Genomic DNA, 26,956 nt, shown 5'->3' on the forward strand with positions numbered 1-26,956 from the left:
ACAGCAGATATGCGTACCATGCGCTAACTCAATATCAGCAAGAGGTGTGTATAACCTAGACCACTGAAGATATGGCTCTTCCCTGTAAATAACTAGGTTGCACAGTAGGCATCTTGATTTTCTTTATGCTCAATTCTGAACTGAATGATTTTGATTAGGTACTGATAGTTTGCAGTTCCTAAAAAGTACAACTACATGATGAATAGTTCAAATACATTAAAGTTAAATGTGATGGTTCCACACTGTAAAGGGTAATGCTGAATCTAACAACCTGTGTAACTTCTGATGTCCTTGAACTTTGAAAAATTCAACCACACCAAACGTATGACTGAATCCTTTTCCAACTAATACACCAACAATAGATAGTCTTGTACACAGTCAGCCTTTACAGTATATAAACAAATCAGTGCTGTTGTGTAGCAGGCCAGAAAATAGTTTTGATTTTTATTAAATTATTTCTAGATCTTGAGTGAGAGCACAGAAAAAAAAACATGTAGAATGTGCATTAGGTCAGACAATCAAGGATTATAGCTAGTATTCCCATGCAAGCTTAATTTGCACATGGCTTTTTTTCACCTACTACACCTACTTAAGTCAAAACAAGGTTTATTTTATTAACTGCAGAGCAATTCCAGTTGTCTTGAAGTGAATTATAACTACAGCCCCAAAAAACAAAGCAAAACATTGTAGCGAGGTAGCTAAAAGGGCTTAAAGGAGACTGTCAGTCACTTAACTGACCATGTCAATAGTCATCACTTACTTGCTGACTTGTTTTCAAGATGAACTAACATCTTACATCCACATCTCCAGAGGCAGATTAGCATTTGAAGCTCAGTTGTGCTACATTTCATCTGAACATGAGTGGTAAGTGCTTATGGAAAGTGCCTGTTCACACAGCAGGTGTGCAGCAGGATGGCTAGATTTATTTCTCTTTTTTCTTTTAAACAGAGGGCAGAGGTGTGGAAAGGAGCCCTGTAGATTAATCTCTGCCTCCCTGAATGTTCATAGTATCACCACTATGACAACTGACGAACAAACTAAGATGTAAAACGGCTTGAACAAAGGCTCTGAAGACATGCAGAAAATTAAGAAAATTGTGTGGGCAGAGCAAGTGAATTTTGGTTTCTGAAGAGAACACCATAAACCCACCATTTTTCATTGCTTTTGTTACAGCCGAGTTAACCAAAAGTAAATAAAAATTTCATGTGTGTGGACTGTTTTGGAATTAAGGTTCCTTTACTTCATTTTTTAATAAGGTGTTTTCAGTATTTTTTCTATCCCTACATTTTCTTCTGTTTCACTGTGGGGAAAAAAAAAAAAAAAAAAAAAAAAAAAAAAAAGCTTCCTTCTTTGGAGTCTAGCAGGATAATTCCTCAAAGGTTCTTATTCTTTGACTGAAATGCATGAAACGTCAGGCTGTGCTATACTTATACTTTCTGCATTTTTACAGTTCTGGGTTATTTATTTTACTGGTGAGGGCTTGTCTTTTGGTGCCTGGTGCATCAAGCCTGAAGGCCCAGGATGCGGGCCTTGTTGAGCATGTCGTCACGGCTCAGGTAACAGCCACAGAGCTGTCGAAGCCCTGTGAAGGACTCCCTACCATGCAGCACACGCCAGTTATCAATGAAGAGGACCTTGACAGACAGAACAAAAGAGTGGCCTTCAACATCTTGTCATCTTAAAACCTTAATTTCATGGTCACATTAGGATGTCTGTCTCCTGGTAAAAGAGCATGGAACAAGTCTTTAGTGTAACCGATATAATCATCACTCGCACTTACCTTGCCTGGTTTGAGTTTGACCCACAGTTCATTCTCAGGTTTCCTCAGTTCAGCAGTGAGCTGCCTGTGGGCCTTGTACCAGCACTGCACCATGTTGTGAGGGACTCTGGTTATCACAGCACGGTCATAGTTGTTGTACCTACACAACACAGAGGAAGCAAAACCCACACTAAAACCACTACTATGCTTCAGAGCCAAAGTAGAAGAGAGCTTTGGACTCACTATGCAAGGAATATACATTACAGGTTTTCAGTTGAAGTTTTGAGTTCAATGGTTTTTTTTAACTGACAGATATAAACACCTTGCTTTCCGACTGAAGATAATGCAGCTAAACATTTCATAATAAACAGACTGATGTATGAAGGACACATGAATAGATGTACTGCTACCAAAATGTGTCCCTCATTAGACAGTTAGTTCTCTCTTACCGTATCATGTAGATCTCATTGTTCCAAGGGTAGACACTGAGAACAGGACCTATGCCAATCATGTGGTTGCGGTGGCTGGCAAAGGTCTCTATATACTCATGCTTGATGGGGATATGTGAGAGAACTTTAAAGTTTTCGGGCGACTGCTGGAGCAGTTTATCAGCCGCATAGAATCCGTCCACCAACAGAGTCCTTCCGCCTGTGCCCTCATGCCTCAGACAGTGAAATATCTGGATTCTGCCATACAGTCAGCAGCAGAAGCCAGAAGGATTGTGGGTAATGGAAAGGAATGGGAAGAAAAACAGAACAAGCACCAATCAAGCCATCTGTCAATACAACAGGCATCTCCAGCTCGGCTCTGAGATCTGTGGACCTGCAGAGTTTATGGGTCAGGCTGAAATGTAACAAATCTCGTCTCCTCAAGGGTCTGGAGCATTTAAACCCTTGGACGCCAAGGAGATACAGATATGCAACTACATACATTTCATATTAGTTTTCATGTGGTTACCAAACAATTCATATTGGTTACTGAATCATATAAGATTTTTAGCCAAGTAATAAGCCTGGGTCTTAAAACCATAGTTGGGGGTCCCTGGAGCTGACATAACTCTACAAATAGGAAGCTAATGATTTGGTGCTCCTTGGTCCTCAGCAAAGACTGCATGCTCCACAGATCTTAATTTCAATCCAACACAACATTTCCAGAGTCCATTAATGAACTACAAACAAGGAAACCTAACCAACATCTAATACTAGGGCATGTGTCTTAGAAATAGTCTAACCAAATGTGGTGTACACTGAAGTTAAAAATTGCTATTAAGATCAGTATTGGTACTTGTGAAATATTAGTATTTATAAAATATTTAAAAACTAAAATACTAGAAAGGAGTCATAATTATAGGGCTGCAAAGACCACTTTATATGTTCTAAATTACAGCATTATTCCTTTGGCCACCCATTTGCATAACATAATGTTCTTTCATCTGTCAAAACACACTTAAGCTGACTGGAAAGAAGAATGTCAAGTCAAATAGACTTGTCACAAAGCAGCTTTACACACACACAGACATCCAAGATCCCTAATGAGCAAGCTAGTTGCAAGAGTTGCAAGGAAAATGTCCCTGGGAAAACCCAGACTCAAGAGGGAATCTCATTTGGATAGCCATGCTTTAATAGTTTATTACATTACATTTAAACCAAGTAGCCATTTCAGTGTAGATGTGCGCGTCACTATTATAAGAGCATATGTGCTGGGACTGATCCACTCCTTTGGGGACTGCTTTATTCTACTTGGACAGCTGGCAAAAATAAGGATATTTAATGGAGATGTGACTGGTTCAGAATATCACTGCCCTTAGGGCAAGAGCAGAACATACTGCTAAGAGCCTAATAAAACAAGGTCACTGCATGTATGTGTACAGCAAAAGAACTAAAGCACAACTGATGTCAAAGATTATACAATGGTTTGTTGTTTTTTTTGGTACTCCAGTGCTTTCAGTGGGTGAACAGGGAGAGAGTTGTTGACACTCTGCCAAATTGTGAGAACTAAAGCCCACAGCATGAGCTGGACCTGAGAACTTAGGAGAGCAAAACAGTGACTGAAGGATTGTCTGGCTACGCACCCAGAAGGCTCCTGGAAGTAAGCAGTGTCTGTGTGGCAGTCTAGGGCCAGCTTTGTGTAGGCTGTGTCTCCACGAGAGAAATCAGAGGTGAAATCCCACATGCGCCCGTATATGGTTTCTCTGGAAACAAAAAAGCACTTTTGATTGGAGCATAAACACAAAACTGCAAGCTCAAAACTTCAGATTTGAGTTTAGGTGACCAGTAAACAAGATGTCAGACTAGGTGATTGGTACAAATGTAATCACAAGGCAATGTTAATGGTATAAGCCACAATTCTCCTTAGGTATAACTTTTTTTTTTGTCCGAAATTTAATTTAACATGTTTTAGTTATATTGTCTTCTTCATTCCATTCTGATGGAGCTGTAGTGACAAGTCTCAAAAGAAAAAAATCTGGGTCGTACACACATGTAATAACTGCTTTCAAGCTTGTTAATGAGTATTTAAGTAATAAAATGCAACGCATTCAATGCTCGGGTAAAATGTACAATCTAATGCATCTTCCACTGTGGCTTTGCAATTGACGTTGCTGGCTCAGCACATAAATATTCATCAAAATGAACATCTGGGAGAGAATGATAGTATGCAACCTGTGCCATAAACAGCAATTTGGATCACATGCACGTAACCTCTCCTATACCACAAGATGACTAACCCAAGAGAGCAGTGACTCTCCTAGTTAGTCATTCTTCAGAGGAAAGCCAAAGAGAATAAAAAATTAGACAGAAGGAAGTTTTTTTCTTTTGGATGTACATCACGTGTACATCTTTAAGTGTTCTTAAAGAGGTTGAAGTAGCAAGCATACTGCCTTCTGGGGGGAAAGTCCTACAACCTGTTAAATATGCTGCACAAGCAGCTGTGCTCAGAGTTAAACAGCAAGAGTAGATAAAATATTAATACATGCACGTTCTGTACTAAGTAAACCACTGGATTTTAAAAGTGATACTGTTAAGGGCTACTGATAAGGTCTCCCACTTAGTTGCGGTGAAACTTAAAGTTTAAGCTAAACTGGCTATTGCCCAACAGTTTTTATAGATGTTTTTCTAGAACTTTGGTCCTGTTACAAGTCCCCGTGACAAGGCTCTTGAGAGAAGGATCTTTGATACTGATCTAACCAAATGCTTGGTGGGGGAAGTGGCTCCCTCTGAGATTGGACTACCATCCCAATAAACCTTTTATGTATTAATTTCTAGAAGTCTATGATTTTGATAACAGAGCTCCTGGCCATAAACTTGACTTTCAGAAGTGGAGGCATTGACTTCCTAATTGACAGAGAAAGTGGTCCTAAATTAACATTCTGAACCCCATGTATATTCAGGAGTCATTATCACTTCATCATGCAACTGACAAGGAACAGCTACACAACTTCATGAAGTAAACATAACACACCACAATCAAAATGTATATAAAGAAAATCAAACGTCAAAATGTATGTAAAGAAAATCCAATGTTTAAAATCAATGCTACTCCACTCCTCAGTTGCTAAAACAATTTTAAGTATTTACAAGCTACTCGATTTAAAAGAACAAATAAATAAAACAAACAGGAATAGAAACCTCTCAAATTATGCCCAATTGTGTAACGACCTTGTTCCTATTCTTTGGCAAATAATTTTTTTTGGAACATACATCTAAATTTACAGACATACAATTAAACACTGGAGCCCATCTGTTATCATGAACAATGTGTCAATCACTTCTACACGCCTCTACACTTTACACATTTTCAGGCCGCACAGCCACTGCTAAAATTATTTTAACTATTTCTAAGACAAAGTCCAAGAAACATTCAATTGTAGTTCACACATATATCAGTTAGCAAATACAGCCAAGCTGTAGTGTTGTGCTGCATCTAGTTGTTCAGTGCCTACTTTAACTTTCCCTGGTTACAATATATCAGCACTGTACCAGATTACAAGTCATAAACAAGAAGGAATCACTGAACTCTGTTTCAAAAGGTCTTAAGTGCAATAAATGAAATTCAAGGAGTTCAAGCATTCAGAACACTGCAAAGGTTGATCAAGTTCGAGAGTCATAAAACAACACGATCCATACAGCTGATCTAACTTATTTCCTCCCATTGTAGGTATGGGCCAGAATTCAAAACTATTCATTATAATGGATGTTGTATTATGAATCTAATATTGAGGATTGTGGTATTTTTTACTATAATGTGCAAGGAGCAATTCATGAATTGCATGCTACGCCAATGTAGCCTGAACTGTAGAATGTCAGATGCAAGTACTGCCATCATTGAATGCTCAGGGGTGTCAACTAAAGTAGACTGTTCATGTTCATCATATCTGAAGATCACAATGGATGGATATGTAGTACCTGGTATGTACGGCTTTACAGACAATTTTCTCAAATATCTAAATAATATATATAGAGATATTTCTCATTACATGAATAATAATGTTCAAAATCTAATGCCAGCTAAATTAATAATATACTCTACAACAACATAGACAGTGAGATAACTGCCTCCTCTTGAGTTTTAGTTCCTTGACTGTTTCAAAAGCCCAGCAAGTGCTCTTACCTGATGAGGCTGACTCTTTGGGTCACCATCTCAGTGGCATCTATTGTGGCTGGCACATCCTCTACAAATGCAATGCCATACAACAAGAAGTTGCTCAGAAACGTCTTCAGCTCCTCGTCACAGCTCATGAATTTATCCCAGCTGGCTGAAGGGACCTTGGCGCCGCTGTAGATCTCAGAGTTCCACAGGATGCGTGACTGCATCATGGCTCTCCATTTCTGGCTCTCATAACTGTTCGCTACCAGCCAGGCCAAGCTGTAGCGGGTTACGTGCCCATCAGGCCCTGGGAGCAGCAATGCAGAGGAGAGAATGAGGGTTCTTGGCTTTAGTGCTAGATTACTCCTGCACTCCATATTAGTTTCTATGCTCCACCTGGTTCAACCAATGAAATAAGTAACAAGCACTTGAAAAGAAAACAGTAACAAACTCAGCTAAGAGCAGTAATGTAAATGTTCTTTGATCTGACCTAAAATCACATGTATTAGCTTCCAAAAGCACAGCCAGCAATTGGGCAATGGGTGCGTCATTAACCAAACCTTAGAGAGCTTACTGAAGAAGTCACATTAAACATGTGTTTGAACAAAGCTGGCTTTAAAGGTAAACCAAGCACAGAGATGTGGCTAGTTTGGCACTTTCTGTGACCCCTTGAAATAAGCCAAATGGTGTTCCAGTAGCTGATTATTTTATTTTTAGCATTCATGTCATCACCTTGGAAGTCTAAATGCATTGAGTAAGAGACTGAGTGACACCAACCACAATATCCATTCTCCCAACACAGCTGTGGGTCAAAGGAACAGATGCCTTGTACTAGACAGTTGATCTTATCAATTGACAGCAGTTACTATATAATCGCTCTCACTATAATTATACGCTACTGTGTTAAAATGTGGACAGTTTGACTCTAAATGACTCACTGACTGAGCAGCCAAAGTTCCGCCTTTCCTATAATCCCTTATTGTTGCTCAGTAAAGAGACAGACAGCTCTGCTTAGATGCAGAGTCAAAGTTCCCTTCTCAAGGCAGACCCTTTGGCATTTTCTAGTGATCCTCTTAGTGTTACATATAAAAGGTTCAGACCAAGAAGATTTATCTTTTTTATCCTAGCAACAACTATGACAAATCTCTCCTGCATACTGAACAGTGGGATGTTTATGAGTCTGGGCAAAGAGGGAGTTTAGAGTTGTGCTGCGACTCCTGTAGTATCAGATAATATGTAACTAAATAGCACTTAAATGAGTGTGACATTCAGACTGAGTGTCAACTAACGTACTCAGTGATATTCTCTAGTTACATAAGGGTTTACATGTGAAGAAGAGGTTCTCCTCATCCACCCGCGTCTTCGTTGGGCGAATGTCAAGTTCGATGCTGGCTGTGTCCAAACTGCGCTGGTTCGTTTTGGAGTTGTAGCAGGAAGAGGAGCGGCAGTGGTCCCTCAGCCACACATAGTCAAACTGCATCACAAGGCCACCATAGCTGAGCTCTGCAGAGTGTCACAGTATTCAAAAACAAGAGCATTTTAGTCAGTTGTTCACTAGAGGATTTCTAATAAGGGTTTCTTGTGTGAGCGTGTCCAATAGTCTAATTCAAATGCAAAGTTGTAGTTAATAGACACTTACTCTTCAGGCATTTTGAAAAAGCATTCAAAAGAGTTCCATACCCAATGGTCTGAGACCCTGTAGTTTAACTCTCCTGTGTCCAAGTGAAAAATTAAGACATACCAAAGCAGTCATCCAACAGCTTCCAATTACAAGGCGTTGCTTGAGTCTTGGTGTGTTGCCATCTCTTGCCTTCTAAGTGGACTGATTTGCATCTATCTCCCATGAGAACAAACCCCTGGGCCCAAGATGCTGACCGCACAGTCCCTCGTAGTCTGATAAACATTCGGATTAAGGACATGATCTGGCAAATTCAAAACAGAGCAATTTAAAACAAAACACCCTTCCACATTAAAAATACTACTAGAGGTTTAAAAGTTCTAAATGACTTTCCAAATGTCAAACATTTGTTTGAATTTCAGTGAAAAATTACATGTTATGCCAAGCTAATATAACCTATGCATTTGTGCCATCAAAACTTTCTGAAATCTGAGCCAGCACACATTAAAATATGGTAGCTAGCTAGCTAGCTAAGCACATTTTGCTTCATAGTATCATTTCTCCCATAGCTTCAAGTTTGTCACAGAGCTACTAAATCTCTACTTGCCCATTTCTCAGATTTCATTGTCGATGTTGGTGTTATTTCAGCTCAAGTTTTTAAAAACCTTATCTCCCAGATTAAGTATAAAAACCTTCTTCTGACCTTCAAAGCCCTACATAGTCTTGCTCTTACCCATCTCATGGAGCTCATTCATTGATACTGTCCCTACTGTATCCTTCGATCCTCTAGCATTGGTCTTTGTATGGTCCCACAAATGCAACTCTCAACCATGGGTGGCAGATCCTTCAGTGCTGTTGCTTCTAAACTTTCAAAGTCTCTGCCACAATCTCTTTATAACTGTTCTTGTCTTCCTTAAAAACTTTCCTTTTTACAGCTCTATATTCTTCCTAATTTTTTCTTCTTTTTCTTCCCAATGTAATGCATCATTGGGTTTGTGAAATAAGATACATAAATTGAAATTATTACAATTATTATAGTAGGCAGTTGCTAGATAAATAACTACTAAATGTCTAGCTAGTTACAGTATTTTCTTCCAGGAATTTGCTATCTACATTGGAATATAGCTACCATATCTAGCTACATAACCTATTTTTAACTCAGCAAACACTTTTGCTCTTAATTATATAGTTAGTTAGCTAACTACCTGGTAGGTTACACTTCAGTAGGCAATTGTTTTAGCTAGTGTTCCCATCTGCAACTACGTTGAAGACAATATTTGTCCAACACTACAATTATGCGATCTACATACCTACCTATTATCGCCGGAATGAACACCACAGTTCGACAGCATCTGTAAAAATGCATTCAAACTTTTTAGCTAGCTTAGCTAGACAGTAAGCTAACGATAATCTTTCACGCATGCACGGGCTGGATACGAAAAGCAGACCAATACTCACTTGAGATGTTTACGAAAGATGTACCAACACCTTCGCTCCTACCTATCCAGCGTGGTCTTTTATATAAACGTCTGTTTAACAGTTAGCTACGAATCGTATTTCATAAAGTGTAGCTTCACTGACATCGCTGTTTTGTGTGCAGACTAGCAGCAGCCACGCAGGCGCTAGAAAGGCGTGAAAGGCGCTAGAAAGGCGTGAAAGGCACTCAAACTGCACAAATATCTCCCTCCTTTTCGAGTTAGCGGCAAGTCACGCTAAAGCAAAGACACGCCCCACATTTTAACTGGCAAAGTCGTCTTCAACGAGGTGAGCATTTAAAGGGGACCTTGCGCATTCTCAATGTTCATCATTTTATTTTGGTTTGCTAGAATAGATTTACATGCTTCAGTGTTCTAATTACTCATTCTGGTGCGTGCTTTGGGCTGTAACTTTGTAAACCATTTACATGCACAAAAAGCTACACACCACACTAAAATATAGTAGAGAAAAGCATCATAAGTCCCCTTTAAAATGTTTACAAAATGTCGTTGTTATTGTGTACCAAAGCCGGAATTCCGGTACCATTTCTGAAATGGCAACAATACAAAGAGTTACCATATTGTTGCCTGGCTTAAGATTGTGAGCATGGACTACTCCCACTGGTAATGTCTGCTGGTGTTTTGACTCCTGCCTGTTGCTTGTGAGGATCATGATTATTTTAAATGTTCTCATGAAACTACTCAGGGCATACAGTAGCCTTCTATTTATCAGGCCAGAAAGTGTTTGTTTAATTATTGTCAACACACCCAGGCATATTTCATAGCGTGTTGTACTTATCTGAATATGTAAATGCATAGCCAGATATTATTTTGTGTATTTGGTTTATTTAGCTGCTCCTCAGGCAAATTTATATCATCAATAACAAACTTCTGCTTGTGTCACATGGTCTACACTAAATGCATTCATATCATTTTGCAGTTTATTCAGTTTTATTCAATAATAATACTCTCATTTGACTTGTAAAGCAAACATATCTATACAAATCCAGCTGCATCTATAATCTGCATAGAAAAGATGCATAATGGGCTTTCCTATACTGCTTTTATATCTTTCCTGCCTGGTGTTTGCATGCATTAATATCTCTAAAATCTGAAAATGAATTCCAAGTTAGCACAACAGGAATGAGAAAACTGCTTGAAGCCACTCTGATGGTTTTTTATGGCACCTTCTCCTCAGGGTTTGGGACACCTGGCAAAATAGCTTCACAGAAATCAATTTCCAGGTGATGAAGAGGAGCTGTATCGATGGAATAAAGCAGAAAGTTTTGACGTATCTGGAAAGTTTTGATGTAAGTCTGACATGCTGCTGGTGTGGGTAGAGCTGTGTGAATTTGACACAGATATGTGGTCTTCCAGCACTGACCCCCAGAGAAGCATCGACATTTTTGTCTCTGCAAAATATTAACATAGATGCTTAATAATAAATTTAGCACTTGAAATATCGAGGTACCAGGAGAAAACACATTACAAAAAATCATACTTTCTCATGTGAAAAACACAATCACACATGTGGGATAAATTTTGCAAATGTGTTTAAAATTTTGACATTTTTGACATTTTCCTGTGTGAAAAGAATAAAAGGTTTGGATATTCACATGGTTGCAGTTCACACATGTTTGAGAAAATGCATGTGAAAAATATTTTTTTCCACATGCGAGTAATAAACATTTTTCAAAGTTTACATGTAAACTGCAAAGATGCATTTCACTTATGCAGGTGGAACAGAAGAAGCAGTGACTTCAAATATTCAAATGTGGTCTAAAAAGTTTAGAAACTTTAGATTTGGACTTCACATGTAGATATGCTCTGTGAGAACTCCAATTTTGTCCCAGATGTGTCATACCACGCTAAGTGCAGATATAAGCCTGTCTTTTAATTCACAGCAAAATGGCAATACATGTCCAGGGCCAGGAGAGACTCCAACGAATTCAAATTTGTCCAGGGACCAACTGAAATTCACATTAACTTGCCCTCCAAGGCTTTCCTGCTTGCTAGGGTCCCTTCAATTGGCAAATTGCTAGGTCTGTGGAACCTAGCTCATGACCTGTGTGTGAGAGAGAAGGTGGTGCTGTTATCATTAACACCATCTACTGTTCTAGGGTGGTAGTATGAGTGGGAAATCTAGGTTTCACACAGACTACTATCACTTTCAGCAGTAGAAACTGACCTAACAAAACAAACCTTTTTAAAGACCATATAACTGACTCACTCAATTTTCCAAACCATTCCAAAACTATACAGCTAGTGTTTCGTTTAATTCATATCTATTCCTCTTGGTAAATATTTTTGCCTCTCAAGTCATATGACATTCGTTAAAAAAAAGGAACTAAAACAGTTTTCAGGGAAGGTGGACTAAGAGATGAGATTTTTGCATCAACACTGTTTTATATTTTGCCAACACAGCTCCACAAATTAACTGTATGCGACTGAATGTGAAGCTCACTATAAAGATCTTATTTATTAAAATCTGACTAAAAATGTGCTTAGTACACAAAAAAATGTATTATTCACAAAAAAATGTATTATTCATTTTGGCCAAAATAATTTATGCACAATTTAAGATGAATGTAGTTCAGTGGTCAAGGTATGTGACTAGTAATCAGTAGGTTGCCAGTTCAAGCTCCACTGTTGCCAAGTTTCCACTGCTGGATCCCTGTGCAAGGCCCTTAACCATCAATTGCTCAAATTGTGAGAAAGGCAGTGGAATTGAAAACAATGTTATGTGTCTGTCGGGAGGGGGTGGCTGAAAAATATTCTTGGCTACTAAAAGGGGGCAGTGCAGAAAATGTTTGGGAACCACTGCCCTAGTCCATGCTCCCATGCTGCTTGAGCACAATAATTTCTGCACTGGCTGGTCAAGGACAAACAGTGAAGAGTCAACATTTTTTTTAAAGACTTTAATTCATAATTTTAATTCATATTTAGAGTCAGGAAGCAATTCTCGAGTGCATTGAGTCTGCACATAAATCATTTTATGTTGCTGCATATGGATCACATGACCAGCAGGTGTCAGCAGCATACAGCGCTATCACCAAAACGTCTCTTAGTCTACTTTGGTCTCTCAGATATGTCGGAGGAGACAGTTTCTGCAATTAATTAAATAGGCATGTCACAGGATTACAGTGATAATACTATATCCATTCATTTTTTTCTCACTTTTTCATTTGTGCATCTTTTAATTAATGCAATATTTGTACTGTCATGAGAAGCCCACTGGCACCTTTAATTATAGCTAACAGATGTGAGAGGTCTTCATGAGTTAGTGCGTATCTTATTCTGCTATTAACATTTGGATCCAGTATAATGAGAAATATACTGGCCCCAGCACTTTAGTGACCCTTGAAATCCGGGGTAAGGAGAAAAGGAGAGACTGTAAGTTTTGCTTTCATTAGCATAGGCTGTCCTTCTCCAGCAGTATCTAACATCACTAACATCTTTGCTACGCCCAGTTCTGTTCCATTGTCGTGAGGTTACAGAACAATCAGCTGTGGTATGTTTGCACCTGTTTTTAACGTCTCACCAAACAAGGGCAGATTCATGTCACCTCATAAGCCTTAACTTCCCAATCGATTAAATTATAAGCAGCATAGTACACAGCAAGCCAACACGAATTTTATGTTATATTTTGACACATTATTTGTCAGTGAATCGACACGCAACACATATTATTACATTTTGAACATGATATAGTCATCGTTTCTATGTCCTTAGCAGGTCAGCAACAGATGAATACAGCCACAGCAATAAATGTGTTGGTTGTTGCGCTAATTAATCACTTCTGTCATCACAAAATAAATATTCTCTGGGTCACCCATATATTTTAAAAGGCCCTTGTCAGCACCGACCACAACATCCATGGCCTTGTGTCGTCTTCAAAAGTACAATGGCAGCCAGCCATATCCCGCTATGTCTCTGAAGCATGCAAAACATTTAGCCGAGCAGATTATCGCAATTACCTGCCAGAGTTACTCACCGGCCGCATTTAGCAGCGGTGTTAGGCCAGTGTGCAGCTCGTCAATCCCACCAACTTCGGGGAAATGGGTCAAACGAGACGCCTTATAAATGAATAGTGCAGCTTTTTGGCGTGCATTAGCAGGCTGACGCCCAGTGAACACATGAGCTCCGTTTGGACGGACCTGTGGGCTGGTATTCCTTCTCAGAAAGCCCAGGGCTTCCCCGAAATCACGTCGGTCCCATATGACATGACCCACATCCTGATCGCGACATCAATAAGTTTTCAGGAGGGTATCGTTAGTGTTCCTTTTTTCAGTAACACAATGTTTCTGTGGTCCAGAATACCATTCGGGCTTCTGTTCTATTCATGTTAGCTTTCCATCCTCTAAAACATTATCATCAAATAGGATATATTATTGGTAAATGCCAAATGGCGGCAGCTATTACGCAATGGAGGAACGATAATAACGTTTTTCCTGAAAAGAGAGGGTGGGTTGGAAGAGTTGTGAGAGATGAGAATTTGATGGCAGAATAGCAGTCAAAAATGTCTTCTGCTAAACTTGGCAGCGGTGTTTGGCAGCTTTCCAAGACCTGTACAGAGATTTGGTGATTATTGAATGGTGGAAACGCTTCTAAACTGTTGTTCTTTTCTAATCCGTTTTTTTTTTTGGCATGCATAATACAACAATACATAATACAGAGTGTTCGATGTCGATCTATGAAAACTTGACAATTAACAATTAAGCGACAGTTACAGTGGATGGCTTCTAGCCACAGGTATGTTGGCTGGCCGCAGCGAAGTTAAATTAGGCCTATTATCCTTGCAGTGGCAGTGGCTGGTGTGAAAATGTTGACTAGGCTGCGCTGGTAACACAGCTGCCGCGGGTTTCAAGGAGAGGCGAGTCCAGAGGGAGAATTGACGGTCACGGACATTCCTCAACACCTCGGGCACAATCGCATTCGCTGGTTACGCGGTCATGATTTTCAGAAGCTCAAATCGTGCCATTTGGGTTTCCAGGAAGCAAACGAAACAGGAATGGGTGATAAACACAACTTATGTTATACTGACCCAACAACCTTGCCGTCATCTCGTTCATTGTAGGGATTTCTAGAAAACAATGCGTACAAGTGGTTACCTGGACGGACCACGTTGGACGTGTTGTTGGCAGTAACCATACTGATGAATCAGACTGCCACTTGTATTAAATAGCGCCTAATGCGTTACATTCATTTAGAACGCAATAATTTTCTGTTTATCGGTTGGCGCATGCACGGTAGGTCATAGAGGGCTATTATTCTTGAGTGCTTCTAATGCTGGGTATTTCGACGTGTCAGAAATTGAAAAGACCATAAATCTCATAAATTAAATTAATATTAGCTCTCTGAGATCTACCACATTTACCACTACAGTAATTAAAATAGCGCTTATATACTAAGCTATATACAGAGGAATATATATTCATTGCCACAAAAAATAAATAAATAACTGGAGCTCAGAGAGTTAAAGACCTAGAGACTCTAGTTAATGTGTCAATCTACATTAAACGTGCCTTTTATATCCCAGTGGACCACTGTGTATGGACTCGAGGGACTAATGTTTAGTAATAACTAGAAATAATTACAACTATAGTTCTGGGGACCACATACTGTGATTTGATTTGTGATTTCCCCTCCTCCATTCATAATTAACTGATGAGTTCAATTAATAGATTGTGTAGTAGATTAGCAAAAAAAGACTAGTGAGCATGTGTCTGTCACATGAACTGATACATGATGTAGTCTAATCTATAAATGACTCATGCTGAACGTCCCCATGGTGTACCACAGATAATTAAACTGCAGATTGTCTGCACCTAACAATATAGAAAATGTAACACGCAATATTGTCTTTCATCCCTGGGTAGGCCCTCTGGGATCCCTGGGTGGGCTGCAGACCCCTGATTTGGATTCAGCAGTTTAGAAGATGAATAAATGAATAGATTCACTTGCAATGTGTGAGACAAATCATTTGCTATATTGATGAATGGGGGTAAAGTAAGTGCATGCATTTTTAATATGATGCTCTAAAGTTACACTTGACGTGGGTTGTAAAAACCAGCTGTTTTTCTCTGTGTTTAATTTGATTTGGAGAGACTGAACTTTAGGGAATGTGGAGTTGGCATGTCTGTGCCGCTGGCATTGTGTTAACATTTGCTCTACAGTGTTCATTGTGTGTGTGCATGTGTGTGTTTGTGCATGCATGTGTGTGCATGTTGGGGGGGAGGAGTCCCTATGACATCTTGATTTATGGAGGTGGCAGTGTCAGCATGCCTGTCCCACCACTGGAGCTGTCTCCCGGTGGCTGGATTGCATAGGAGGGGGCTTTCTGAGGATTTGCGGACACACAGTGTGTCTAGCTTCCATGAGCACATAGCCTAAGCACGCACCTATCCTTTACAGGAGTAATGGTCTTCCACTGGCCACTGGGCCAGGTAGCTACACTAGAGCAGGAGATACATTCAATAGAGAAGAATGAGAAAGAAATGGTGTTAACTAATTCTATCACATATGGCATCAGTCACTCTTTAAGATTAAGGTAATTGTTTCAGTCCACATTTGTCAGTTTAATTCTAAATCTTAGTGCAAGCATAACTACCTAACTGCAGCAGTTTACATAAATACTGATTTCTTTTTTTAAGATATGACTGACAGGTTAAGAGTCAAAGTTCACTTCTCCTTTTATGTGACAGCACAGGGTTTAAGTATCCATGTCCTTTATGCAGATGGCCATTGCTCTCCGAGACAGTGACACATGTTACTAACCCCCACCCCCCCACCCCCACCCCCATCCCAAGCCATGCTCCCCACTGTAGCGCTGGTAGTGTGGGCAAGTGTTCAAAGCAGCAGCTCATCACCCCCCCAGGGCAGGGAGCATTCCCAGGCCACGGTCAAACTGCTTGTCTTTCAGTCCCACTCTGTCTCTCTCTCTCTAGCTCTCTCTCTCTGTCTGTGTCTGTCTATCTCTCTCTGTCTCTCTCTCTCCGTCTCTCCTTGTCCTCTCTCATCTCACACTGAGCCTCAGCTGCTGGAGCTGATGAAACATGCTCTCAGAGCTTGGGCTAGTGGGGCGAGAGGTTAATGAGTGCCGGGGCCAGCACAACACAGCCTACAGCACCAAGGAATCTAATTAGTGAGTGCGAGTGGAGGAACACACTGACTTAGTCAACACTGACTTAGATCTCATTCATTAAGGAACAGGATGTATTACTAAATGGTTAAACCACCGTAGTACCTCTCTCTCTCTCTCTCTCTCTCTCTCCCTCCCTCTCTCTCTCCCTCTCGCTCTCTCTCTCCCTCTCTCCCTCTCTCTCTCCCTCCCTCTCTCTCTCCCTCTCGCTCTCTCTCTCCCTCTCCTCTCTCTCTGTCTCTCTCTCTCTCTCTCTGTTCCTCTCTCTCTCTCTCTCTCTCTCTCTCTCTCCCCTCTCTCTCCCCCTCTCTCTCTCTCTCTCTCCTCTCTCTCTCTCTCTCTCTCTCCCCCTCTCTCTCTCTCTCTCCCCTCCCTCTCTCCCTCTCTCTCTCTCTCTCTCTCTCTCTCTCTCTCTGTCTCTCTCTCCCTCTCTCTCTCTCTCTCCCTCTCTCCCTCTCTCCCTCCCTCCCTGTCTCTCTCCCCCTCTCTCCCTGTATCTCTCCCCCTCTCTCCCCTCTCTCTCCCTCTCTCCCTCTCTCTCTCTCTCTCTCCCCCTCCCTCTCTCCCTCTCTCTCTCTCTCTCTCTCTCTCTCTCTCTCTCTCTGTCTCTCTCTCCCTCTCTCTCTCCCTCTCTCTCTCTCTCCCTCTCTCCCTCTCTCTCTCTCTCTCTCTCTCCCCCTCCCTCTCTCCCTCTCTCTCTCTCTCTCTCTCTCTCTCTCTCTCTGTCTCTCTCTCCCTCTCTCTCCCTCTCTCTCTCTCTCCCTCTCTCCCTCTCTCTCTCCCTCTCTCCCTCTCTCTCTCTCTCTCTCTCTCTCTCTCTCTCTCTCTCTCTCTGTCACCATCGCCTGTTACCCTCTCCTCCTTGTTAGGGCAATGGGGCTGTGTTGTCAGTCATCGCACCGTACCTCCCGCTCGCTTCTCTCTCTCTTCTCCCACTCATTTATTCTCCCTCTTTCTCTTCCTTTATAGGGGTTATTGACAGATGATATACTTCAGCTGTAGGTTCCCTGGTGAACATGGGAGCCACTAAAACATAAATAAAGTAGAGACCAAAAATATACTTAAAAACAACATGAAACAGAAATCAAAACGTATTTTCATTCCTTAGCATGACATTTTTCAGAGGGAAACAGGTTATTTGGACAGTGATGAGACTTCAGACATGACATGATATTGGTTAAGATATATTTTTTGCCTATCTGGATAAAAAAGGTCCATTTTGATTTCGCTTTATCTTTAAATCATACACACAGAAAGGCACTATAGAGACCTTACATTAAACATGCACTCTCAGAAAAAGCGGAAACAAGAAAAACCTTTGTCTTTAAGGAAGATCCCAAAAAGCCTTCACATTAAGGACAAATCATTCAAGACCTGCACCGTTTCCCTCAATGTGTGTGGACATTCCAGAAGTGGCTGCAGAACTAGTTTGTCTTTCCAATACAGGACTGAATAAATGTCTTCACAAAATGATTATGATATTAAATTATAATCATAAGCATGGGTATAATAAATATGCAGTGTATGAAACAAAAATCAACCATGACTGCACGTGAGTTCTAGCCTGAATATTCTACATAAATACAGTATGTAGCAGTTTTCAAGGTAAAGACATTGTTTAAAAAGGTGTGAATTTCACATCGCAGTTCTTCTCTGAAGTGAACTTGATCTTCCTGACTTGCTAAAAGACATAAATCTATTATTAGAGTAACACTCCCTCTGCATTGTCCACAGCTTTAAGATATGTCTTGAAATAAAGGAGAATTAACTGCTCTTCGAAATAGAATCACAAGATCTTTGTCCCAGGTGGTTGCTTTTGTCTGAGCTCAGAGGGTCAGGGCCTGCTTGGTGTGTGTGTGTGTGTGTGTGTGTGTGTGTGTGGTGTGTGTGTGGTGTGTGTGTGTGTGTGTGTGTGTGTGTGTGAAGAGGTGTGAGCATATGTAGCTTGAGGGAATGGAAGTGATTTGTTTGTGTATGGTGTGTGTATATTGGGGTGACCTCAGGAGCAGAGGGATTTGGACAGGTGGGTTATGTTGGTCAGAAATAATAGTGCTAATCTAGTGCCTGTAAACGGAGACCTGTATCTCCTGCATCCTGTCAGCAGCACTAGTATGAAGGCCCCTGCAGCCCACCGCACGCACACACACACACACACACACACACCACACACACACACACACCACACACACACACACACACACACCACACACACACACACACACACACACACACAGACAGGCTGCAGGAGAACTATAACATTCATTTTGATTCAATCATTCAATATAGACCTCTAAAGTAAATATAGCATGTCAAAGAAAGACTTAACAAACTAATTTTCTTTAACGTGTAGTTAATAGGATATATTTGTAGTTATTACTGTTTTCTCTGACACTTCCAGAGCTTTTTTATGCTATAGTTATAATCAAACTTTATTACATAAGGACTGGTGCAACATGATTAGCAAGTGATGTGCAATTTGGACACTGCCAAATCCAAGAGTGTAAACTGGACGTTAAACATCCGTTCCTGGTGAACAGCCAGCAACGGCTACTGTGATCACGGGCCACCTGTTAGCACCCGTACGCGAAAGCTTGACAGTCACGGTGTCCTTCGGGTTCTTTCATCCACGTCAGTTTCCCATTCAAACGCAGATATCGAATTTCCGCAGAAGGGAGGAGTCTGGAAGTCGTGTGGGGTTGCCAGTGGATAGTCCTAAGAACGCCTACTAATTAGCCAGAGAAAACACGGGAATCTGAACGATAAACAGACCGTCACATTATAGGCGGTAATTACGACAGTGAACCTGATAATATGTTTGTGGCGCCACTGGCGCAGCGTCCAAATCCCTCGCTTCCATGGGAATGATAATGAATGAAGATGAATTAGGCAAAGAAAACTATTGAAGTGCTGCTATCTGACAAGCTCTTGTTCTCAGACGTTTTCTCTTTCTCTTTTGTAGGGAAGGAGGGAAAGGCATGCTTGACGTTTACATAGCGACACTTAGCATATTTGGGGCTGTTTGCGTAGCGCACTGTCCAAGAGCAGTGTACTCGTTAATCAGATCGGCGATTTAGCAGCGGTGAACACGCGAAAGCAAATATGCATTAGCACATACACGCCCCTGCCTATTCCAGCAGAAGTAACGGACCCGCACAAAGAGCTGTATATTTAACAGCGGTTGCCATGGCGTTTAACAAATTATGGCTATTAAAGGCCGCTCGCCTTCGGATAGCAACTGGGAGCGGTGAGGGTGGGGAATGGGAGGAGGGGAGAGAGAAAGTGATGATCGGGTTTGAGCAAAAGAACCAAAAGATGAATAGATGGAGGCTGATAAAGGAAAGGTGAGAGAAGGTCTCCTCTACAAAGCAATCTGGACTTCAGCTGTCCTATATCTAATGAGTTTATGCATTGGTGCGCACTGTTTGGCTGACTTAGAAAATAGGTAGATTAGCCACAGATTAATGTGAACCTAAAGGTCATTGCCAAGAAAACATCTGAAGCTGAGAGTCCAGAACACTGAAAAGTATATTTCTGATGGTCTGTTGTAATAAAATTGAGCAGACATGTCCACAAAAACATGGAGTGTAGATTACTACTATAGACTACATAGTACTGTGGATCAGCACCATGACATACGTCAACCACACACACAGTCAAAACCGGTAGCAAGACCACAAAATTCCACTGGCAGCCAGAACAGATTTTCTACATTTGGAAAAAGTCAGAAAATCTACCCAGCAAAAAAGAAAGAATATACATCTAGTGGATTGTCCTGAATAGGATCTTGTGTGAAACATGGCTCACTTATTGGGTTAAATGGGGCGTAACACATCGTGGGTCTGTCTGTGTTCACTGCATTACACACTGACTGGTGCAATTATGCAACTGTGGGGCTATTTTCTCCCAATGAACTGACAGGTGCTCAAATTGATTTTTTTCCTCCTCCATGGTTTATCCTCACTCGATAGAGAAGAGCCAAGCACAATATGTCACTGTATGCCTGTATATAAACACGAGAGAGTCGAAGGTCCACTCCAGAAACATTTCTGTAACAGTTTGAAAAGTTTAAACCTGTTTCAAGGCCATTGTGGCTTGAACCAGGAAACACACTGTAGACATTCAAGATATTTTTATAAGAGTTGTTTACATAAAAAATGCTGTACTTAGGAGATTTTCAAAAGGTTATTTCCAACTGGAATAAAATTATGAATTAGTGGTTTGCTTATCCCATATCAAGATATTCACCACTCTTTCGAGTTCTGTCTGAGTTTTTCTTTTGCATAGAATCCAGCCTGTTTCAAGCATGTGTTAAATTGATCATCATCTGAGCTGTGGCTACTTGAAAATTCCCCCACTGACATGACCAGTTGCCATTACTGTCTTATTCTGAACTAGAAAAAAGATGAAGAGAAGCGTGTTAACTAACCTTCCCAGAGCAGGGACCCCTAACCCTGCAAATTCCCCATTCGCGTGTAATCACACTAGAGTATGTTTGAGTGTTCCAGCTGATTGACTTGCTGCTGCTGATTTTGAAAGACGGACAATCGCTTTTGAAATGATTCCATCTTGACGAAATGGCGTCATTTGTTACAATGGAGACTGATTTAGAAAAGAGTGAGATTGAGAGGAAAAAGCGAGAGAATGTGAGTGGAGGGCTCAGTTGTCCTTGGTCCCTGCATGCAACGGTTTCAAAATGGTGATAAGGCACTGACATTTAACCTCTAGAATGGCCAATGGAAAAATAGTTGGGTGATGGCCAGACACTTGGTATTGGAGAACCTTAATAATGCTTCTGTAAAGGACAAAATGTAATTACAAAAAAACTGATTCAGGTGCACAGTGGATAATCCAAAATACAGACAGTGTGTTACTCAAGTTATGTTTCAACCACTCCTTAGAACAAAATGATCTAAATAGGTTCTTGCAGATAAGAGAGTTATTTACACTGGTATATGAAGATAACATATGAAGTTTTTTATTTTGTGACTGATATCCTAAGCAGCTACATTTACATAACTTTTTAGACTTGGAAAAAATGTAAAATGAAAATGGTTTTCATTTAACAATTCTCTTGAGTTCCTAAATCACGAACATAGAATTACAATCAGCAGTAACACCTATGTGGAAAATATTTTGGTATTGTGGCTGCCTGTGCAGTCCTAACCAATTTGCATTAGCTATTTTCAATATACCTGCACTCAAAGTGGAGTTCTTGAGGTTTTCTTTGTGTTGGAATAAGCAAATAATCATGTTAAGAAGGGAAAAACCTTTTTGAATGATTATGCATGATTCAACAACAATTATTCTCATGAATACTTCTGACAAACCAAGAACCATGCATGAAGTTGAAATATGTGAGGAAAAGTTGACATAAAAGTTTTGGTTTAGGTTTTACAGAAGTATCTTTAGTCAACCTCTATGCAAAGCTTACATCTAATGCCACAAAGAGAGTATGCATATATTGGTATGTGGATACATGTGACTCTGGGAATCAGACCACAGTTTTGGAGGCCTAAAGATCCTAATCATATTCACAGTGGGTATGTGTGTGAGATGACCTGTTTCCATCTAAGCACATTCGTGGCATAAGATTGCACAATAAATGCTTGCAGTCAGCTATCCCTAATCATCCTGCAGCTGTTTCTCAAAGAGATCCTGATGTCATTTTTGACAACATCATAGGAGATATGATAACGAATGATGGAGGCTTTGTGTTCCATCACCACCAAAGATGCCAGAAACCCAGCAGGGATCATATCAGAAATCCAATGAGTTTCCCCAAAAGCAAAGGGGACCAATTGAGAGGCTGCAACAGAGAGATGGTGAGAAAAAGAACTAAATGGCCAGAAGAGTGGAGAGAGAAGCTGAATCAAAATCCAGAGGCAGAAAATAAATAACTGGGGGCAGTTTAGACTTGACTGAATCAAACATCATTATTGGGGGGGGGGGGGGATTTGGCAGTGGAAAAAGTCAGAGAAAAGAGACAGACAGAGCAAAAAGCTTCAGTATATACATAAAATAAAAAAACTATTGATGTTAATTCAGTTACACTGCTTTTGGCTGACTACTGAATAAACTCAATACAGTAGAATAGTATTATGATAATTATTATTATTATTATTATCTTGTCAAAGTATTATCGTGTATCTTAACTGGATAAATAAACTAAAGATTATCTCGGATGATGGATTTCTTAACATAGAAGATGGAAAAATAGCCATCATAGAAAATCAAAATGATTAAAATGCTTGTTTGTGATCACAGTGTACCGGAGTGTATAAAGTAGTATATTGAGAATTACTGAAAGGAGACATGAAGGATATAACTGAAAGAAGGGGAATGGTGTGGCAGAAAATTTTGCTAGAAATGATTGGAAAGAATGAACTTGGGCTTCTAAGTGCAGATTCACACCTCACGTGTCAAAATGTCTTCCTGATAAACTCCATGGCCTTCTACCAAGCAGATACCATTGCGGTTTTACATATAGACCAGTTGTGGATCATGCTGTCTGAATTTCAGTGCAACTACATTGAAATTCAAGCCCAATCATGATTCTTTCAACTGCTTCCTTGCTCCAATCCACCCCAAAAAATAAAGGACAAAACTTGAAAAAAGGCAGATAAAAGATGTAACTGGGTGCAAATGGAGTTTGCATTGTGGTAGTCAAACAATCTTTATAGAGTATATATCCTGTCCTTCCACTTCTGTATGTGTAGATGCAAAGTTTTGTGAGGTCTGCCTTTCAGTTTTTTAAAAAAGAAGATCAATAATAGATTATACATTCTGGTAGTAGGTCTGCCACACCCTAGTTCATGCTGAAATGCTATCTTTTCTTGTCTAACCCAAGTGACACCAATCAGGACTCGTGTTTAGTCTGATGAATATATGACTTCAGTACTCTTTTTCCAGAACTGGCCTTGATGAAAATTGTTTCAACAGTGTTCCAGGCTGTCCCCAGTCTGGCCCATGTCTGACCACTGGCTGCGGTATAGGCTCTGCTGTCCAGTATTGATACTTATTCATTTGCTCTTTTTTTCTTTGCTAATGCCTGAAGATTTTGTCTTATTGATTGGCATAATTTTGTATACACTAAAGTCTGATTGCAAAGTTCCCAGAAGAAATGTCATTCTATTTTCAGACACATAACTCGGCAGTTGTATAGTCACCAGGTCTATAATCTGGATAGTCTTGAATAATTAAGAATTTTTCTAAAATGAAATAGAAATCAACAAAACAGCATCACTTTCACCTCTTTCATTTCTAATTGATTGAATTGATTGTTTAAACAAATAACAACCTTCAATCACAATACAAACTCCCTTAAAACAAAATGTAATGTTTTAATGTTACAAATTGTCAGTAGTATTCACAGAGACTTTTGATTATTCATTTAACAGAAACGTTTTTAATTCCATGTTGATTTAAGAGTTGTAATTTAAGACTGCATGAGAATAAAAGGCTAACCTCACTTCAGTCCTCCCCTGGCTGGTTATATTTAAGGGATTACTCAGGAACAGAGTACCTGCTGAGCTCACCTCATTCTGTTGTGTATAATTTCATGCCATTGAGAAAATAAATGACCGCAATTCCATTATGATTCTTTGAAATACTAAAAAAAAAATGTATTTAAACTGCGGAGCACACATCAAAATGTCAACACTGCTAAAAGGGATTTGATTTTAGTTAACCTGACTCAAAAGAGCTGTGATTTCCAAATATACTTCAATCAAATTATGGGTGAAATTTGTTTGACGGTGTTTTTAGATGATGATTAGAGGCTAAGCAGACCTGAATTGAATGGGCTCGAATGCGTTTAAAAGCACTCAGTTATCTCTGATCGCTCCTCTTCAGAAGGTAGCCAGAGATACCCGCTATTGCTGTCATTTAGGTGACAATTAACATGCTGCACTCTCAACTGGGTGAAACCAAAGGCAGCAGAATTGTAAACTAATAAGAACATCAGTAAAATCGAACAGAGAGTAGGAGAGACAGTTGAATGAGTTGCCATTGGGCCGTCATCGAGATGCTAAGAATACGATAAACATCTGATCTACATGTAAAACTGCAGTGCTGTCTGCTTGATTAAGGGCCACAGAGTTTATCAGGAAAATAAAACAGAGCATGAGGTGTATATCTGCCCTGAGTAGTTCTTCAGACTGCCTAGTGTTAATTCTTCTCCAATAATTGAAAGGAGTGGTGAGAGAGGGAGACAGAAAGAAAAAGAGAGGCTAGAGAGAGGGGAGAGACAGCAAGAGAGAGCTAAAAAGGGCGTGAGACAGGGAAAGGGAGTGGAAGAGCGAGAGCAGAACAGGGCTGCATCTTTGTAACATGATTTGTGTCAGCTTTGTTGCCTGATATAAAGATTGGGGTATCATTTTCATATTTATTGGTTCTTATCTTTGTAACTTCCAGTTGGCACCTTTTTAACCTAAGATAACCTCTTTATGGTTTGTTTAAACTCTTTTATATATGAATTATGCTTTTGTAGATAGTGCCTTTGTCTTTTTTGGTAATATATAACTTAACTATTCCAGGGAACTGATCCCAGTGAAGAAATAACAAAGTTCACAAAAATTCATTGATGTCACATGCACTGTCATATATTTCTCTCCAAGGTAACAAAGCAAAAGAAATCCTGATTAAATCTGATATAAACCTACGAGATATAAGTGTTTGTACAAAACCAGTAACACCTGATCTCTAATAGATTCTCCACTTTCAGACTGATAACCCTAAGAGACAGAGAGAGAGAGAGAGAGAGAGAGAGAGAGAGAGAGAGAGAGAGAGAGAGAGAGAGAGAGAGAGATTAAACATAAGAGAGAGGAGAAAGCGATGGAGTCAGCTCAGCTGTTGAGGATCAGAAGCAGTGGTGTGAAAGGGCAATGTGGAGACAACGAAAGGGTCAGAAACAAGGCAACAAGCCCCACACAGCAAAAGGGCTTTTGTGAATCTATATAATCTATATCTTATTTTTAATGTACATGTCTCACAGTCCAACATTCTGTAACAACTAAGGAAGAGTTGAAAATGTATTGTTTTTTTCTGTCCTTAGTCTTTTATGCTAGGTGAAGGCAAACATTTTCTTTCTATTTATCTTTGCCAAGAGCTGTCGCCATTGCATGTCTCACTGGTTTATGTCATTATGCTCTTTCTTTTTCTCTCTTTCTCTCTCTCTCTCTCTCTTTCTCTCTCTCTCTCTCTCTCTTTCCTGCTGCTTAGGCTTAAAAGGTTAAAAACATGTTAGAAGGTACAAAGACCCAGTAAATCTGAAAAAGAGACCCCTCTCTTTACACCAGGCTTCAAAGTTGCTGCAAATGAGGTTACAAAGATGTACCCCCTCCTCTCTCTCTCCGCTTTGTCACAGCTGTACAGTGGAGAAAATAGCCAGGTTTGTCTTAAGCTGGGTGGGAAAAGTCAATAACCCTCCACAGTATTGGGTCAGTGCCATGTATCTACTTTTAACTGGGTATCAAGCTCAAAACAGCCTTTAATTTTTCAGGCGTGATGTTATCGCATCTTGCATGTCTTTAATTTCTACCAACCTATGTGAAACAAAGAGAATGTTGTCCCAAATAATAGGAATCTCCACAGCATGATGAAAGAAAACATTTGCCTTCTTCGATGTCACTTCATTAAAGCTGGCCTTAGATGCGGAGACCAGCACTGGCCTCAGTGTTCCTCAGTTCATCTAAACATCCCTATTACTCTTTTATTCAGCCGTTAAACTCTTTTGTCCTCATTGTGTTAGGAGCCTTAAACAGGAGACACCTGCACTTTGGGAAGAAGCAGTAATGCCTCCACTCCCCACCATAAGTCATCAGCTCTTTTTGGGCTCACAATATCCTGCAGCTGAAAATGTCCATTTCCACTGATCAGCTTTAGGACTGAGTTGAACACCCAAATAGATTAGTTTGATTCATTTGATTATGTTAAGCCTTGCACCTTTTCACGTGCCCTGCACTGAATAGCCTGGTGGACAAAACATTGTGTAAGACCTCTTTTGAAAGGGAATTAGTATTTATCAGTTCCGGTTATTCATTGCATTGTAGATTGGCTCGGTGTAAGAGAACATAGTTACTAATAGGACCTTGCTTCATTGACAAAGTGCTTCACTTGTTTGTTTGAATGGAAGTCTATGAGATGACAAATCACTTGATACACCGAGCTAATTGGATGATGACTTAAGTGTGGAGGAATTAAGCTGGTTGGAAGAAGTCCAGGCTTCCAAGCGAGGACCATTCATCCCTATGAGCCCTGTTTGAAAGGGGCATAGCAAAGCCGGAGACGGAGAATGAAATAAGCTCCTTAATGTGCGTGAATAGTGGCGAAACAAATTTAGGTTGCATGCATGCGAGTGGAGGAACCAAGGCTCAAAGTCC

The 26,956-nt window shown here is 40.2% G+C and overlaps 1 protein-coding gene and 1 long non-coding RNA gene across 4 annotated transcripts; both read right to left on the minus strand.

Annotated features, from left to right (window-relative positions):
* Positions 1-1,304: 1,304 nt before the first annotated feature.
* tmlhe (trimethyllysine hydroxylase, epsilon) lies at positions 1,305-9,656 on the minus strand. 3 transcript variants are annotated; one of them, XM_027000073.2, is made up of 9 exons: positions 9,420-9,656; positions 9,276-9,313; positions 8,085-8,265; positions 7,670-7,846; positions 6,368-6,650; positions 3,831-3,950; positions 2,209-2,445; positions 1,781-1,919; positions 1,305-1,634 (listed from the first exon to the last, which is right to left on the minus strand). In XM_027000073.2, the coding sequence occupies exons 3-9, from the start codon at positions 8,260-8,262 to the stop codon at positions 1,503-1,505; spliced, it is 1,266 nt and encodes a 421-aa protein (XP_026855874.2). In that variant the 5' UTR covers positions 8,263-8,265; positions 9,276-9,313; positions 9,420-9,656; the 3' UTR covers positions 1,305-1,502. The 3 variants fall into 3 exon arrangements, with proteins under 3 accessions (XP_026855874.2, XP_035383601.1, XP_026855875.2); XM_035527708.1 differs by having other exon boundaries at positions 9,272-9,313; XM_027000074.2 differs by lacking the exon at positions 9,276-9,313.
* A 699-nt stretch (positions 9,657-10,355) lies between these two features.
* On the minus strand, positions 10,356-13,685 carry LOC118241582. Its single transcript, XR_004776212.1, has 2 exons — positions 13,414-13,685; positions 10,356-10,848 (listed from the first exon to the last, which is right to left on the minus strand). It is a non-coding gene; the product is annotated as an uncharacterized LOC118241582 (long non-coding RNA).
* Positions 13,686-26,956: the final 13,271 nt, after the last annotated feature.

Source organism: Electrophorus electricus, chromosome 6 (assembly GCF_013358815.1).
Source record: "Electrophorus electricus isolate fEleEle1 chromosome 6, fEleEle1.pri, whole genome shotgun sequence".
Taxonomy (NCBI): Eukaryota; Metazoa; Chordata; class Actinopteri; order Gymnotiformes; family Gymnotidae; genus Electrophorus; species Electrophorus electricus.